Source organism: Mercenaria mercenaria, chromosome 1 (assembly GCF_021730395.1).
Source record: "Mercenaria mercenaria strain notata chromosome 1, MADL_Memer_1, whole genome shotgun sequence".
Taxonomy (NCBI): domain Eukaryota; kingdom Metazoa; phylum Mollusca; class Bivalvia; order Venerida; family Veneridae; genus Mercenaria; species Mercenaria mercenaria.
Genome location: NC_069361.1, coordinates 81,612,011 through 81,631,751, shown reverse-complemented (window position 1 = coordinate 81,631,751; position 19,741 = coordinate 81,612,011). Strand labels below are relative to the sequence as shown.

General features: G+C 35.6%; 1 protein-coding gene across 1 annotated transcript in view; it reads right to left on the bottom strand.

Annotated features, from left to right (window-relative positions):
* LOC128559823 (transcription initiation factor IIA subunit 1-like) overlaps window positions 1–7,133 on the bottom strand; it is a 33,788-nt gene extending 26,655 nt beyond the window's left edge. Inside the window, exon 1 of the mRNA XM_053552471.1 lies at window positions 7,007–7,133. Within this exon, the coding sequence (XP_053408446.1) occupies window positions 7,007–7,027 (21 nt within the window). The 5' untranslated portion in view covers window positions 7,028–7,133. The remainder of the gene's footprint in view (window positions 1–7,006) is intronic.
* Between the last annotated feature and the right edge of the window lie 12,608 nt (window positions 7,134–19,741).

Sequence of the window (19,741 nt, the reverse complement as noted above, 5' to 3'; positions counted from 1 at the left end):
GATACCTTCTATGAAACCTATAAACTTGTGTATCTCGGTTCTCGTATCGGGTGGCCTCGGTAGCTCAATTGGTATTCAAAGCATTGGCACGGTAAGCCGAAGGTCTGAGTCCCGCAGGGGTCACTCTGTCGATCGCCACTTGAGCCATTTGCGACAAAAAATTAAATGTGGCTCCGAAATTTTCTAATTGGCGAAAATGGCCTAAAGCTATGTCTGTCTGCAAAACTACGAATATTGCCAGTTTTACAAACCAAAAGGTGTGAAAAATCGATAATCTGTGTAGACACAACATCCGTTATTGAAAGGGAGAAAGCCAATTTGCAAATTTTTTATTTAATCAGACAGTTAATTGGCGATAATTAGATTATTGAATAACAAACTGGAAAATTATAATCAACATTTTGTGCACTTGATACGATTTTATGAGCAGTCGGCCGTTAGACAAATTTTCTATGATTGCCGAGGGTTAGTTTGGGCAAAAACAAATAAAAATGCTTTAGACAAGCAGAAATTGTAAGTATTGAATAGCTATGATGATAGAAAAGCAATAAACAGACTGGTAACATTGCCCGATCAGGTTATTAAGCAAAACATATGATGCTTATCAAGATAGAAGTAACTTTGTTGCCTTCAGTTTTGTTAGAATTACTTCCCTTTTTCAGATTTTTATGATGCATAATTTTTGAAGTCCAAAATAGTTATGTTTTAATGCAATGTTTAAAACAGAAAAGGTTCAATGGCTTTCTATTGCTCCAAACTTGTGCGCCAATACCTTTATTCTATATATTTAGGGTTAATACTTCGTTTCTAGTGCAGATGTATGAGCATTTTTTTTTAAACTAACATTTCTCTATGATGTTGTAAGTGAAAGCAGAGTAAAATGTAAACATTCATGTACTAGCGCAATAATTTAGAGCATTAGAAAGCCATTGAACCCTTTTTTTGTTTTAAACTAAGCATTAGAACATATTTTTTTGGACTTCAAAGATTATGCGTCATAAAAATCTGAAAAGGGGAAATAATTTTACCAAAACTGAAGGCAACCAAGTTATTTTTATTCTAATTTGTATAATTTGTTATGCTTAACAGGTCCCAGAAAAGTCACAAATTAGCTATATAGCTAAATCTAGCTATACATAGCTAGAAATAGCTATAAAACCAATAACAATTGTTCAAAATATGTGAATATCAAATGTAAAATAGTTATTATCCCATTCAAATGGTTTTTGAGACAAAAGACAATCACAAAGAATGGAGATCTATGCAGTTTCAGTTTCAATACATGTTGTGAATTTCTGCAATTAGTCACTTATAAATTTGACATATACTTGATGATTGTCACAAATGAAAAATTCAGTGATGATTTATCGCAAAATATTGCTAAGTTATTGAAAATGTGACTACAAAGATCTTAGATTTGTGTAATTTTCTTTCATCTTACAAACCTTTTGGACGTGATTATGACCATTTTGCATCTTATTTTGACATATTTTGCCTTATTGGTATTGGTTTTATAGCTACTTCTAGCTATATATAGCTAGAGTTAGCTATATAGCTAATTTGTGACTTTTCTGGGACCTGCTTAATAAATGGACTAAGTTTGAAAAAAATAACTTCATTAGTTTTCAAGAAATATTACTTTTTATGTCGTAAGCCCGATCGGGCAATGTTACCAGCCTGATAAAACATAGGTATTTTATCAAATATTTAATTCTAACTTACGTTTTCTGAATTTGTCGCCCGTTTTCGCGACCATGATTTTCGGATATTTCTGTCATTTCTGACGAGATTTTTAGTGCAATCTTAATAAAAAGCCAATAAAAAGTCTACATTTAAGAAAAATATGACAACTGTTGCAAAAGGAGCTCTTATTTTGAAGTATTTTTCGAGAATACAACATGCGAAGGCATCGAACCCCACCCACTTATAGGCAATGTGCAAAATAAAACACTGTTTTTTTTTAAATTTTCTATTTTGACATCTTTATTTTCAATGTGATTTTCAGAATTTTTTTTATTAGATGGCAGAATGATGTTTATAAAAATGATAATTTTAGAAATTAACACAAATTTATTTTCTAAATAGCTTTTTAAAGGGTTACTAAGAAATATGTAATAACTACATTAATTTCTTGAGTAGTATGAGTACTTTGGTACATATAATGTAGTCCTACAAGTGTAGCGTACACAAACACAACACGAACACGACACGAGTCTATACATTTTTGATGTTTATTTACACAGTAGAATATTTCGTACATACTTTCATAATTTATTTCGTAACTTCTTAAGCCTTAACAAATGTCATATCTAAAGCCTAACTTAATCTTAGTATCTATGAGACCCATTTCCTAGGTCTCATGCGCCTGGTCTCTTCTAGACCCTTCTCTCCAAGACCCTTCTCCACGAGATATCTAAAAACATCATTATATATAGTAAGTTTCTAACCATCATACATATGTACTGTCTGACAATTTGACGTATAAAACGTGTGGGTTTGATATAATAAACAATTACAAACATGCATCATATATCAACTTGACAGGTGTGTAGCTGGTGTACTGTCTAACCCAACTGATTATTTTACACTCGTTACCCACCGAAAGAAAAAATTTGAATTACAATTAAAATTTTTTTAGACTTGAAGTACTATCTCTCGCCTTACAGTATGACATGTAGAATGATATTTAATATGATCAAGAACATTAGAATACTATCTGAAGGAATGATATTAAAGAACAGTGTTAAAGAAAAAATCTTAAGTCATTTATGCAATTAATGTAAACAAGAACAAAGGAGAATAGAATTTTAAACTAAACAATTTCCACAATTCATAGAAAGTCTTCTTTTTTTTTTAATTTTATATCGGCCTTTGTAGTGGCACTTCTCCTTTCTTCCTCCAAGACTTTTTCTTTAACCCGTGTTACATCCATATTTCACAAAACCAATATCTGTAAAATAAAGCAAAACACAGGTGAGCATCTTTTAGAATATATGCTATATAAGAGTTAGAAAAAAGATAACAATTTCGTTTAATAACATTGATAAATTGCCTGTAATTATTGTCGCGTGTATAGAAATTTATCATGATATTTAAATTTCACTTATTTATACAAAGATTTTATTCAGCATATTTATCTTACTTTCGAAATATTTTGATATTTGACTACAGATCTTAAATAAATAGTACAATCGATATGTAATGACCAAAATGTATGAATTATTTATTGATAAGTAGAAAGAGAGAGAAGATAATTAGTTTTTTTAGTGTTCTGTAATTTTCCAGCTGGACCATTTTCTTCGCCAAACTCCACAGGCTTCCCAGCATTTTCAATCCACTTCGCCATTGTCGCTTGGTTTCGCCATCGATCCTTCTACACATTTGTCTTTTGGTTTCGGCATCCTTCTACAGCGTAACGCATCACCAACAATCTCTGTAGCTAAGAATCTCACGTCATAGGCCATAACGTTGGACCGCACTCTCCAAGTTTATGATGTTCATCAATCTAACTTCATTTGCTAACTTCTGAAATGTTCTAGAGTTCTCCAAGTTATAATATTATTGTTTCATTAACGCAATGTCCAATATTTCAGATGACCACCAAAAATACACTTCATGTAATAATGTCGTAAAGCAGATAAATATGTTGTTTCCCATTTGTCATAAATGACAGATAAAATCAAAACTGCATGTTTACAAATTGTCATAATACACAATGCAAATGTCATCATTTTGCTTTGACAGGTACTTCCCAATATGTAACCGTTACATGTAATGAGTCTCCCTTTGGCTATTATATAATGACAGTCCACAATATGACAAGACTTATAATGTTGACTTGGAATACACTTTTTCTTCGGTTTGATTTGACAGTTTAATGGTATTTTCCCAGTCAGTTCGTAGTCTCCTTTGTTAAGTGATCTGTACTTCACATAAACCGTTATGTTACCGAAAACCTTACTTCTTTGTACTTTTTAGCAAGCTATGTCCTACGTTTTACATTATTCGAAGAATAAAGATATCAGTCAAAATATGTTCCTAACAAAAAGCAAAATATGTTCTTACATAAACAATCTAATTATATAATATTTAAGAATGCATACGAAAGCTACAAAATAAATTACAAAATAAAGCGCCCAGTCATATCTAAAAACGAATAGACATAACACAAACGACCAACACCCATATATAACAGAATAACTGCACGATCATGATTTCTTCCATGATTATATTTACACAATGTAACCTTTCTAGATGATTCAACAGAAATATTATGTCGTCCGCGAGAAAAATAAATTTTCCGACAAAATTCTCTGCATGAAAATCATGAAGGGTAACCTAAATAAGTGACAGCACGTTCGACTGTTTTTGCAACTCTTTGACAAAAATACTACATCAGGTCTCATAAAACAAAAGCTATTGCGCTTAAAATATCCGGTACACACATGTACCTCATAATGCAATATATGCATCGATTTCACGCTATGATAGTAAGACTCCGATTAAATATTTCGGAAGACAGTATCTGTGTCTGTATAATAGTATACATCTTACAAAACAACTGGGATCACAACTTCCAGTCTCACAAACACAATATCAAGTAACTCTAAGTATCTCACAATATATATAAATTCAACCTTACTGGAATCCACATGTTCCAGCGAAAATATCAAGTTATTTTTGCATAATAAACATATTCTTGTGCCATATCAGGCTTCAAAATATTTCCAGCACAACAGACCAGACCAACCTTTTAATTTACTGAGACCTGAAGTAACCATATGGTTAGAAAGATAACCATGTACACATTTATTCAGCAATGACAATTTAACCCAACAATGCATTATCATGCATAAAACATCTTAAACACGAATTTCGCATATCTAACTAGTTTTCAGTCGTTCCTTGTATTTTCACATATATTCGTGATGAAATATTACCCATAACCTCAACAGAAACTATTTACAACTCATTTTGCGCATATCTATGAATACAACACAAGTTTCATAGGACAATCCATCTTCCTTCATTTAAACAATTTGTCAATGCGGGAATGCTCAAAACTGTTTAAATGTGGCCATAAGGGAAACAAATATCATATGGAACAAGTAAAATAAACATAATATGACAAGTAAAATTTTCGAAAAACAAATATTTTCACATTTGAATTTCTTAATTCAGTCTCTTGAGTATTTTCCTCAATGCATTGTTCCTTATTGTTTTACGTTGTTTTTTTCTATTTATTTTAGTCTTTTTTTAAGAATTTTGTATATTATGAGTTAGGTTTTATCATTTTATAAATTTGAATTTCTTTTCATGTCTAACAATTGATCAAAATAAATTTACCTTGAAATTTTGTTCAAAAATAGAAACAAAAATTTAATAAAAGAAAAGACTAGCTTGCAAAATCATACAAGAAGATAGGTAAGATGGTAACTTACAGTTTCTCTTCATTCGTCTTGGCAGCGTGTCGTCGTTGGCAGTAGTACTTCACTTGGTAATGTCGCAACAACCCATCCTGAAATTCGACATCCTGTCTGCGGCTCCAAAAATTTAATAAAGTTGTGTCACGTAGCACAACACAACACGACACGACACGAGTCTATACATTTTTGATGTTTATTTACACAGTAGAATATTTCGTACATACTTTCATAATTTATTTCGTAACTTCTTAAGCCTTAACAAATGTCATATCTAAAGCCTAACTTAATCTTAGTATCTATGAGACCCATTTCCTAGGTCTCATGCGCCTGGTCTCTTCTAGACCCTTCTCTCCAAGACCCTTCTCCACGAGATATCTAAAAACATCATTATATATAGTAAGTTTCTAACCATCATACATATGTACTGTCTGACAATTTGACGTATAAAACGTGTGGGTTTGATATAATAAACAATTACAAACATGCATCATATATCAACTTGACAGGTGTGTAGCTGGTGTACTGTCTAACCCAACTGATTATTTTACACAAGAACATCAATGCTATGCTTTCGCCGTTGTTGGCCTCATAATTTTATCTTCGGAAAAAGCAGTGGCTCAGAGAAAAAAATTCCCAGTGTGACCCCTGGTCCCAGTTGAGGCTGCATATTTTTCCTCGGACCGTTACATTTGGAGGTTCTACCGAGATGTTCACCCTTGGAGCCCATGCGTGGGCAGTTTGGCTGAGGTGTGCATCTGAATTCGGTTAACAGTATGCAGCAGACATTGGCCAGGAGTGCCAATGTCTCGCATTAAGAGAGAAAGTGTAGTGGTTCTCGTATCTGGTTGCCTCAATAGCTCAATTGGTAACTTTTTTGGGGTCACATTTTTTGGAAATAGTGAATCAGGTGGTTGTATGAGCTATCTTTCCTGTGGTTGTTGCTTCATAATTTTTTCCAAATTAAACTCGAAGGACTTCTTCCTCACCATGATATAATGCCATTTCACTATCCAAGTAATTGGGGGTACAACCTCCTCTGACAGCATTTTTCTATCTTGTTCAAACTGATTGCTTTTCAGACCTTACACCACAGACTACAGCAGTTATAAAACAATGAACATGATGCACTAATTAAAAAAACGGAATTTTTCTTTTTGCATTTTTTTAAACATTTCCAGCTAAAAGCCCTTATAACACTATTTTCAAATGCCTTCCATCAATCTTCACCCAAAACAAATCATTTTACCGAAAAAAAGCTGAAACCGCCCCTGAAATTTCGTACGCTCCGCACATGGATTTGGATTTTTTTTTTCCAAAAAAGCCACTTGGCAGATTTAAAAGTGATAATGCAGACATGTAAATGTAATGTCATCGCATGCAAAATATTTATTTCTCTCACCAAATAGATAACTCTATTTATAAACCGCTTTTTATAACATCAATGACATTTTTCTGCTAATTTACCTTGTGATTGACAGGCCAGGCAAAATGGCCACCTTGCTGAAGAAAATGCTCCCGTATTTTAGTAAAATAAACACCAATATCCGGTAAAAATTCACAAAATGATATTCGCAACTTACTGCATAATTTGGAGTAGTCATTTCCGTCAAATTTTGATTAAATTTAACGAGCGGTTTACCTACACTCGCGATGTGGACTTCGGAGAAGCCAAATCAAAATGCGTCCACAATGGCTTATATAGCCGATATAAACTCAATCCTGTTGAGAGGGGTCTCGCAATTGCTCAATACCCACGGATTAATCCAGGGACATTGCTACTACAGCAGGTGCGTGCTCGACTAATTGACAATCACTCTTTTGAACGTGTGTTATGACTTTGTATATTTTAACGGAAAAATCCATAATTCTGCGACTTTGTCTCTACGACCTTGAACAGTAGGCCTAAAGTGTGAAAATAAGAAATGTTTGCGAAAACATCCTATATCTGTTATATCAAGATGGTTCAAGTGCACTACTTTTTCCACAAAAAGAATTATTATACTGATTTACTATACTGGTTTCATGATTTGTATGTTAATTACTAGGGCCTAGATCAGGAATACTGGAGAGGTCGTCTCTGGTGTAATGGTGTAAACGGAATGAAATTGATGATTGAGGACTAAATCTCTACGGCATCCATAATAACACGCTTCAGTGGTATCGTCTTTCCTAAACAACAGAACACAGCAAGTCCTTGTAGAGGCCCAGGGAGTTCATCAGAGAATCTTGAAGTTCTTTCGGCAGTACCTAAGGGAACGGTGTTGGGACCCCTCTTATTCCTGGTATACATCAACAAATTTACCGCTGTTTGTCAGTCGTCTCAAGCCAACCTGTTTGCTGATGATACGCTACTGTATAAACATATCCGCAAGGATGAAGACATGTCACCAAGCTCCAAGAAGATGAGCTTCCACCTGATAAATGTACCGTGCTGAGGATTACTACAAACAAACGTCACTGTCGGGAGACCAGCTACTATTTCCATGGTCAGCGTCTTCGAGTTACCGACAGGGCCAAGTACCTTGGCGTAACCCCCAGCGACGATCTTCAATGGGAGATGCACACTCAAGCAACATCAGCCAAGGCATCACGTACACTTGGATTTCTCCGTCGCAACCTGAGAGAGTGCAGCAAAGCGGTCCGCGACACCACCTGCAAATCAGTGGTGCGACCCACAATGAAATATGCTGCAACTTCCTGATACCCTTACAAAGCTGAAGATGTCAACCGTCTTGACAGTCCAGTGTCGTGCCGCTAGATTCACGTGTAACAACTACACTGACAGGACTCCGATGCGTCACAGCAATGGTTAATGGACTCGGCTGGGAACCCCTTCAAGAGCACCGAAGGCAACCATCCGACTTAGTTCTTATGCATAAGATCATGGACAATTTAGTGGCGGCACCCTCATCTTATTTTGCTGTTCCATCGTCTAGACACACCATGGAAATCATATCGTGCCACTGTAAGATTAACGTATGTTATCATTCAATCTTCCCTCGGATGGTCATCTTGTGGAATAGCCTACCACAGACAGTGCTGCAGTTGGACACTCTGGGTGGTTTCAAAGCCGCTATCCAGCCAGCTGTGAGGGTGTAAAGCGGACTAAATATAGCGTACAGGGTAAATACATGTTTGGGATTTCAACGGCTCGTAAATCAAGTCAAGTAAATTTTATTTACAAAGTCGGTGGTACAAAACAATACAAAGTCGGTGGTACAAAACAATATAACATAAGCTCGTAAGAGCTTTTAAACCCGACTTAAATATATCTAATACCTGTACATAGTATAAGATAACATAATTTGTTACAATAAAAGGCATGATTAGAAGTGTTTAAATCATGTCATAGGCATATTAGATACAGGCAAAGGACAAACAGTTAAGACTATGGTTAAGACATATACAGCACATGATATAACAATAAAGCCATGGTTAAAGCATATAAAAAGCACATGATATAACTATATGTTAAAACATATAAAGAGCACATGATATACATGTAACTACAGCACCTATAAGAGTAGCGAGTAACTAAGCAATACCAACTAGGGTACTAAATTAAGATGGAAAACAAAGGATATATGGGAAACACAACATTAAGCTTTAGACATCACCTGCAACTAAATTTAAGGAGCTCTTAAGATAAATTGGGTAAATCATTATGTGATGCAAGCTGGACATGAGCAATTTTTACCATTCCAACTGGAAATGAATGATTTAAACTGACTAAAAGAAGATGCTTGCCTATATTCGTTCGGAAGAGAGTTCCATAGCTTAACAGCTGAATATCTAAAAGTTTGCTGACCATACCTCTCAGTTCTTGGATGAAGTATTTCAACTACTTTCTGGTATCTAAAACTATAGGAAGATTTTTTGTAATTTACAAGATCATGCAAGTAACTAGGGCCTTCACAATGTAATATTTTATAAGTTTCTAATCCTATACTTCTCATTCTTCTTCTTAATGTTGGTAAACCCGACAGTATCAAAAGATTTTCATAAGACTTTGTATAATCATCATAAATGAATCTCAGAGCACGTTCTTGGATTTGTATTTGTTACGTTAGTAAAATTCCAAGTAAGGGGACAGTAGTTCAATTTTAACATGACAAAAGAGTGATACATAGTTAAACGGCCTAATCTAGTGAGATATTTTCCAAGTCGTGCATGACGTTTATATTGCCTGGGTGCCTTTCTGCAGATATTTGATATTTGGCTATTGAAGTTAAGCAGGAAGTCGAAGGTAACCCCTCACTTTCGTCCTAGCACTTAACCTCAATATCCTGCAGCTTAAACGTCAGGTTCAGGTTACGTGTTTTGCCTCCTAAGGCAATTGCTCGGAACTTCTCGGGATTGGCCTTCATGTGGTTTTTGGAGAACCAGTCAATGAGTACTAAACTTTCTTCTTCAAGAGTTTTTACCAAATCTTCTTTAGAACTGCTTGCATAAGATAGTGTGTTATCGTCAGCGTAATTATAAAGGATTCCCTTATCAATAAAATTAATGCAAAAATATCGTTTATAAATATATTAAAGAAAACGGGCCCCAGGATGGGTCCTTGGGATACGTCCTTGACTAGTTCTCGAAAACCACTGAATACATTTCCTATTTTAACACACTGTTGTCTGTTTGACAAATAACTTTTAAAAAGTGCCAAAGCATCTTTTGACAAATTATAGTGTTTTAGTTTTAACAGAAGCAGGTGGTCATGTGGCAAACAGTCAAAAGCCTTTGAGAGGTCCATAAGTATGGCAGCTACATACATGTTTTTATCTAAAAACAGTTTCCAGTTTCAGTAATTTTAAGAAGAGTTGTGTTACAGCCATAGCCCGGCCTAAAAGCACTTTAAAAGGTTAAAAATATCACTAAAATGATTAAATAACTGCTCATAGATGGTCCTCTCATAGATTTTCGACATAACCGGCAATAAATTAACTGGTCTATAGCTGCTCTTGTCTAAGGTACTATTCTTTTTATAAATAGGTTCAACCTGAGCAATTTTCATAGTTTCAGGAAAAGTTGCTTCACTAAAAGACCCGTTTACCAGGTTGGCTAATGGTTCAGAGAGCACTGGACATGCAAGTTTCATCATTTTCAAAGAGATCTTATCTTATCATTCCCAGTAGCTTTCCTGACATTCATTGCACGCACGTGCTTTTCAACAAAAGATCTGTCTATATTTGAAAAGCTTAATTCATTATCTATATTCATACGATCTATTACCTGAATACTCTCGTGAGAACTATCAAAAATGTCTGAACTATCACCAATGCTCTTAGCTTTATATAAAAATCATTAAAAATATTACATATCTGTTTTTGGCCAATAACCAGATTATCTTGCTCTTTCAGCACAAAATTTTTCTGACACATTGTACCCTTGTTAGTTATAAATGGCTTAATTGTTTTCCAGAAATCTTTATCTTTACATTCCCCTGTGCACCTATCCAAAAAAGTAATTACTTATGGATTTTTTTTTAATTTTTGTAACTGAATTCCTAGCCTTCCATGGTTTCCCCAGTTTCGTGGGAGTCCTACATTTTTGAAAATTATTATGAAACATGGGGTTTTAAAAAATAGCTTTCCTAAGTATGGTATTCATAAAGGGGGCAGGGTGAACGGGTAATTTTAGATTTAATTGGTGCATGTTTATCAAAACACTTGATAACAGTTTCTGACAACAAAGAAGTTCTATCCACACTATGGTTTCTTATAATCTCTTGTAGGTTACTATTTTGCAAATCTAGCAAGAAATTGTCACCATCAAAATTCTTAAAACTTCTATATTCTATCCACCTAGTTTTGCATTTGGAACGATAAGGTTTAATTGGAAGCCCACCATATTATGACAGTCACTGATACCAGTGCTGAAATTTACCACATTTTAGCATAGTGCAGGGTTATTAGTGATAATGTCCTGTCGCCAGTCAGATCCGGCCGTTCCTCCCCCATGAGCATTCCTGTCATTTCTTCAAAAATGATAATTGTCTACTAAAAATTGTGAGTCTACAAAACTTTCATCTAGCTTAGTTCCACTTAGAAACTTTATACAAGGGATTTTAACGACACGTCCGGGAGCACCTGCCCCCGCGTGTACAGTCACCCTGCACCTTCGCTAGATGTCCGCATGGATTTTGTGGAGTAACAATATTGAAGTTGAAGACGGTTGTAGACGCGACGGTCTTGTAAGTAGTCAAGTTTCAGGGTGTTGAGCATCTGTGTTACTCATCGTTCTTATGTGTGTAATTATTTAGGATAAAACGTGCACCCAGCCGTTGAGTTTATTTTTTACTTATCAATATTTTCTTTAAGTTTCGGTCCATATTCTAGTATCGATGAAACCTGATTTCCAATTCTTTTTTCAAATTACGTCTTTGGAAACCAAGCTTTTTTGGCAGATTTGTTCAAGTTACACTAGAAGGTGTTTTTGTCATAAAACTTATGTCTCCTGATCACTCCTATGAATTTTCGTCGAAATCTGTCCAGCGGTTTGACCTGTGAAAGCCGGACAAGATTATATATTTTTAGCTCCGTTGGCCATTTTGTGCGGCGGAGCGGAACGTGCCTGCGATATGCACAACTAGTGTTGGTACTGATCACTCATGTGAAGTTTCGTCGAAATTCAGCCAACAGTTTGACCTGTGAAAGCCGCCCATTTTTTCTATCTTTAGCTCTGGTGGCCATTTTGTGCCGCTGGCGATATGCACGACTAGGCTTGGTACTGATCACACCTATGAACTGTTTCGTTGGAATCCGGCCAACAGATTGCATGACCTGTGAAGCAAGACAAGATTTTTCTATTTCTAGCTCTTGTGGCCATTTTATGCAGGGAAGCGGAACGTGCCAGCGATATGCACAACTAGAGCTGGTACTGATCACTCCTGTGAAGTTTCGTCGAAATCCAGCCAGCAGTTTGACCTGTGAAAGCCAACCATTTTTTTTATCTTTAGCTCTGCAGCGCAGCGGAACGTACCGGCGATATGTACAATAGGCTGGGTACTGATCACTTTTGTGAAGTGTCGTTGAAATCCGGCCAGCAGTTTAACCTGTGAAAGCCGGAAAGCTTAATGCGGACGGACAGGCGGACGGACGGACGGACAAACAGACGGCGACGGCAAATGAAAACAACAATATGTCTCTCCCACCAATAGGGGACCATAATTATTTGATATAAATAGTCAAAGATATGAGTCAGGATCTATATGCTTAAAATAATATTGTTCAGTTTATAGAAGTGAGAAGATTTACTTTTTACACTTAGCAGGATGTCACAATTTTAACGTTAAATTTCATACACCAAATAGTAGCCCAGTGTTACACGGTGACGAGTTCTTACTGGAGTTTTATTTGATCTTTGTATATATACAATAAGCACACCAACCACAAAAAGGTCTAAAAGTTTATAACCTGTGACTTTACACTTAGAGGCATCATCATATAATTGGGCATATCATTTATGTGACACAGAAACATCAGTGGACCAACGACAGTCCCTTATGGTATGCGGAAGTCTACATGTATGCTTCTCGAGTGAACAGTGGTGCCAGCTGATTATCCAGATCTAAGTACCATGATTTAACAAACAATGTAGTCAAAATGTTATGTTTTAAAAATGTTTTAATATATAGCTACATATCATATGTTCTAAGCTTTTACTGGTTACTGAAGAAGGACGCGCGTGTCCGCTGGCACCATACCAGACAGAAAATGCAACTGTACACTTTTTAAATTCCGTTTTCTCGAATGCGGTTCAATGTATTAGATAAAGTTGTCTGGCTACATTACAGAAATTATAAAATCTTTCAACCGTGACGATCCAGCAGTTTTGCGCTGGTACGTGCACGATTTAGGAAATGTTGGTCACCTGGAAAACATAATTTAACTATTAAAATTGTAACAGTTAGGAACCGGCGTGAAGTTGGCAGTACAGCAGTAGGAGCAGTTAACTGCTGCTACTACCAGCAGTTACAACAGTTAAATGTAGCATTTACAGTGTTACCCAACAGCAGTTACAGCAATTGATCGTGTGTACTAACACCAGTTAACTGCAACTACTGTCAGCAGTTACAGCAGTTAATAAAGCGGACTTTCCACTGACATAAGGTGTCCTACATATAATACTGCCAGCAGTTAAACAGTGTTACTAAAATCAGTTTTACTATTTTCTTATACCGTCAAACCTACCATTCTCGCTTGTACATTTTTCCGTATCGTTTATAGATCATTGAAGCGTCCTTAATCTATTTTTATCTTGAAACTTGAAAGTCAAGTCTCGTGCTCATTCAGTTGTTCTTATTACAATTAATTCTAGTGGGTCACGCATGTGCTACGTCCAATGATATTCTTTTTTTTTTTTGTTACAAAATTACTCATGGTCATTTCTTTTACGGACATTGCTGAACACTTGTTCTGCTGCTAAGTGTTACGTCTTGTGCTTCTTCCACGATAATAGGGCGAGAAAAGTGCCCAGATATGGTCGGTGTCTCGTGCTCATTCAGTTGTTCTTATTACAATTAATTCTGGTAAGTCACGCACGTGCAACGTCCAATGATATTCATTTCTTGTTACAAAATTACTCATGGTCATTTCTTTTACGGACAGTGCCGGACACTTGTTCTGTTGCTAAGTGTTACGTCTTGTGCTTCTTCCACGATAATAGGGCGAGAAAAGTGCCCAGGTATGGTCGGTGTCTCGTGCTCATTCAGTTGTTCTTATTACAATTAATTCTAGTAAGTCACGCACGTGCAACGTCCAATGATATTCATTTTTTGTTACAAAATTACTCATGGTCATTTCTTTTAAGGACATTGCCGAACACTTGTTCTGTTGCTAAGTGTTACGTCCTGTGCTTCTTCCACGATAATAGGGCGAGAAAAGTGCCTAGATATGGTCGGTGTCTCGTGCTCATTCAGTTGTTCTTATTACAATTAATTCTAGTGGGTCACGCACGTGCAACGTCCAATGATATTCATTTTTTGTTACAAAATTACTCATGGTCATTTCTTTTACGGACATTGCCGGACACTTGTTCTGTTGCTAAGTGTTACGTCTTGTGCTTCTTCCACGATAACAGGGCGAGAAAGGTGCCTAGATTTGGTCGGAGTCTCGTACTCATTCAGTTGTTCTTATTACAATTAATTCTAGTAAGTCACACACGTGCAACGTCCAATGATATTCATTTTTTGTTACAAAATTACTCATGGTCATTTTTTTACGGACATTGCCGAACACTTGTTCTGTTGCTAAGTGTTACGTCTTGTGCTTCTTCCACGATAATAGGGTGAGAAAAGTGCCTAGATATGGTCGGTGTCTCGTGCTCATTCAGTCGTTCTTATTACAATTAATTCTAGTAAGTCACGCACGTGCAACGTCCAATGATATTCATTTTTTGTTACAAAATTACTCATGGTCATTTCTTTCACGGACATTGCTGAACACTTGTTCTGTTGCTAAGTGATACGTCTTGTGCTTCTTCCACGATAATAGGGCGAGAAAAGTGCCGAGGTATGGTCGGTGTCTCGTGCTCATTCAGTTGTTCTTATTACAATTAATTCTAGTAAGTCACGCACGTGCAACGTCCAATGATATTCATTTTTGTTACAAAATTACTCATGGTCATTTTTTTACGGACATTGCCGAACACTTGTTCTGTTGCTAAGTGTTACGTCCTGTGCTTCTTCCACGATAATACGTCGAGAAAAGTGCCCAGATATGGTCGGTGTCTCGTGCTCATTCAGTTGTTCTTATTACAATTAATTCTAGTGGGTCACGCACTTGCAACGCCCAATGATATTCATTTTTTGTTACAAAATTACTTATGGTCATTTCTTTTACGAACACTTGTTCTGCTGATAAGAATTACGGTCTGTGCTTCTTTCAAGTTTCAAGATAAAAATATATTAAGAACGCTTCAATGATCTATAAACGATACGGACAGATATACAAGCGAGAATGGTTTGACGGCCTTTTACACATCTATAGGAAACTGGTAAAACTGATTTAAGTAACACTATTTAACTGCTGGCAGTATTATATGTAGGACACCTTATGTCAGTCGCATCTTCTAACTGGAAATACCGCTTCATTAACTGCTGTAATTGCTGGCAGTAGTTGCAGTTAACTGGTGTAAGTAAACACGATCAGTTGCTGTAACTATTGCTGTAACTATTGGTGGTTAACTGTAACACGCAATTAACTGCTGTAAATGCTAGCAGTTAAAGGTAACTGATGGCAGTAGCAGCAGTTAACTGCTGTAACTGCTGGAAGTAGCAGCAGTTAACTGCTCTTACTGCTGCTACTGCTGTACTGCTAACTTCACGCCGATCAGTTAGGATGAATATCCAACAGCGCGGTCGCGCAATCATGAGGAAGAATTGAACTCATGACCGATATTGCAGAAAATCGATATCAGAGGAGACAACAGCTATTTGGTATTGGTAACATATATTGGTAACAGGTGACCGGTATTGCGGTGTCGATATCTACTGCCTCCGGGTATTGTCACCTGGATGTTTATTTCAATATCAAGTGTAATAAAAGAGAAGGTTTTTTATAAGATAATTAAACAAGCTTGAATTATCACTGGAGTTACAAATTATGGAAAAGGGATTTTTCATTAGAAATAAAAGAAGTCATTTTTATCAAAAGAATGTTTAATATGTAATTTTCTGAACCATAGCATTTTTAACATGTTATTTTATAATAATTAAATTAATTTTTATATCAATAGACCATATCTATCAGCAATAAAAACTATATTTTCATATAAAATTATGTTCATACATTTTCTTATATAAGAAGAATGTATATTTTAACATGTTTTCGAAAAACAATGTAACAAATCGGCTGAACATTGCTATCTGTAAACCATTTAGATTCAAGTTAAAGGCAAATATCGATGAAGTCTTTTATTTTATTTTTTTTTCATTTTCAACCAAATCTGAAATGTAAATGACCCTTAATCTCTAGAAAAAAGGAGGTTCGTACCCATAGACACATCCTTTTACATTTATATAGCACTAACATTGATATTTTTTACGGCGTCTCCCATCTATAAAATACGTTGTCGTTGAAAAATAAAATCTGACATATATATTTAAGAAATATGATCTGATTTTACACTGTTTTAAATAACGCTGTCTTTAAGTATGATATGTGTCTTTTACACATTAGGTACCACCGCCCCCTTTCCCCCCCCCCCCCCCCCCCCCCCCCCCAACAAAAAAAAAAAAGATCGAACCATGTTTTATCCGATTTTATAACTTTTACGGCCATAACACATTCATTCTTGTCCAAAAAAAAAGGAAAACAAAACAAAGACAAATATCAAACAGGGAAGTCCCAAAATACTAATAAACTTGACGAATATATTTTAAAATTGTCTGATTGATATGTATTATACCTGCTGCCACTACCACGTCCATTCTTATGTCACAAAAATACATACGTAAGTTATTTTGTTTTTTGTTTTTTTTTTGTTTTTTTTTTAAACAGCTGTTTACAATTTATAATTACACAGGTGTAGGTTTTGAATTATTTTATTCTGAAATGGTTGAACATCACACGTATATCAATCCAGTAATTCTTAACATATAGACAAAATAGGAAGTTTAATGAATCGAAAATTATGGTATGTTTGTAAAATTTAAAAAAAAAAAAAAAGATAGTGGCAATCAGCGTGGTACAGGTATTTTGCCGTATTCAAGCAGACATTATTCATTTTTATATAACTACACATATTCCACCAATATATGAAGACTGTTTGCAAAATAAAAAATATTTATTACAGGTCCAATAAAAAGGATTTATGCGTGATGCATACAACATTTTATTACTCTATAAATTATCATTCAATAGGATTACAGCGAGGGCGAGTAATGGAACACATGCTAGACCCGTAAGTCGACAGTCGTCAGACGGCTCCGCGAACAGGGAATAAGAGCTAGCGGCCATTCAGTGGACTTATTGTCGGCACCTGCGTATGATACGGGATGAGTGTTCAAATGTATTGTTCTCGGACGAGAGGACCAGTTTGGCGGTGGTTCCGTGGTGGTATGGGCCGGAGTGTCGTTACACACCAAGACAGACTTGATAGTTGTTCGCCGGAACCATAATGCAGCTAGAAACCAGCAGGACATCTTGATTCCCGTCGCAGTTCCGCACCTACGAGCCGGTGGACGTGGCATGCAATTGCTGCAAGACGGAACACCAGCCCATACCGCTCTTGCTGTAACAACAGAACGTGCCTTTCCCTCCTAAGTCCCCGGATATTCAAAATATTAACGGAATACGTCCACAAATAAACTACATAGCATTATATAGGTGTTCGTCGGGTTAGAAATGGCATTAAGTGTACATGTTATACACAATCCGTACTAAGGTACACTATAATAACCTGCATAGAACCGACAAGTCTGTCGAATGTTTTTCCACTCCTGAATTAACGTTTTTGCTAGATCGGTGGAATAGGGTGGGTCCAAATTATCCCACAAGCAGTGTGGCCATATCCGGTATTATTCCGTAAACGTAGAGCGATAAAATTTTCCACACAAATTCACATTGAAATACTCTTGCAAAACATATTAAAAAAATTAACCCTTGTTTTCATATTTACGTAAATCTGCATTTAAACACAGCAGAAGTTACAAGTACTTGTTTTGTTCAGTATAGTTATTTTTCAAATAGATGTGTTTGTTACTTATGATATTCGTGTGTGCCTAATCTTTTTAAATGTAAGATATTGTTATAAAAATCATTCAAGTAAAACAGTTCATCTTCTTTATACATATATATCTTAATGTTTACTTAATTTACCAATGTAAAATGTGCAAAATCGTTGAGTATAAAAAGTAGGGGAGACCGGGGATAGTTGTTACATTTTTCATACTATTTGGTGTATGGGATGAATTAATGATACGATTTTGCCCACCTCCACCTAGACTTACAAAGTCTGTTGAGATCAAGTTATCTGTAATAAAGTTTATTCTTTCTTCATACTGACACTAATATTTTCCAAGAAAAACATTTTCTCTCTAGGCTCATCTCAACAGACTTATAAAATGCGATTCTGGGGTTATATAATGTCATGAAGACGGATTAGTTCCACCTGTCAATAGCCACCCTAAACTGACCGGCAACAAGATTAATTGAACTATTTCAAATCACTTGTACCAGATGTTTGATTTTTCTCTAGAAATGAAAGAAAGCAAAGCCTTTACCATGTTGTAAATTCCCTGCAGAAGTATGCTCAAGCATTTATAGTTGCTGAATGCTAAATGTTAAATATTTTTAACATTTACACCCTTCAAAATATTTTTTATTACTTTCATTGTTATGGACAATATGACAGGAGTGTATGTTTTTATCATAATATCATAAGAACTGTTTTTGAAAACGTTAGATAGACTTCTGTGGTCAATTAGTATAGATATATTTAGTAATATGAATTTTTAGCTCCACTATTCGGAGAATAGGGGGGCTATTCAACTCGCTTCGGCGTCGGCGTCGGCGCTGGCGTGACCTTTCTTGGTTAAAGTTTTTCAGCAACCTTTGTTTTTCTGTAATATCTTTGTTACTATTGCTTATATCTTACTGTAACTTCACATAAACATTGTCCAGCATACAAGCAAATTATGTGCAGGGGCTGGGCCCATTATACATAAGGTTAAGGTCACCAAGGTGTTATACTTAGGTTATTTTTAAGGTTAAAGCTTTTCGGCAACCTTTGTTTTTTCTGTCATATCTTTGTTACTATTGCTTATATCTTACTGTAAGTTCACATAAACATTGTCTAGCATACAAACAAAGTACGTGCAGGAGCTGGGCCCATTATACCAAAGGTCAAGGTCACCAAGGTGTTGTACTTAGGTTATTTTTAAGGTTAAAGTTTTTCGGCAACCTTTTTTTCTGACATATCTTTGTTACTATTGCTTATATCTTACTGTAAGTTCACAAAAACATTGTCCAGCATACAAACAAAGTATGTGCAGGACCTGGGCTCATTATACTCGGGTTCAAGGTCATAAAGTTGTTATACTTGGAATTATTTTCATGTTAAATTTTATCGAAACTTTCGTTTATAGACATATCTTTGGTAACTTGAAATTAAAAATATTTCTTTATAATTATCATCTGCATGTGTGGATACATTCCCTGTAACTCTAAATGTATTTTTGACAGAATTATGCCCCTTTCATACTTTTAATCTTTTGACAAACTTGGTTTCTTCATATAACTTTGGTACTCTATAAGATAATGACTTGAAACTCAAAATATATCTTTACCATCATCATCTGCATGTGTGGTAACAATCCG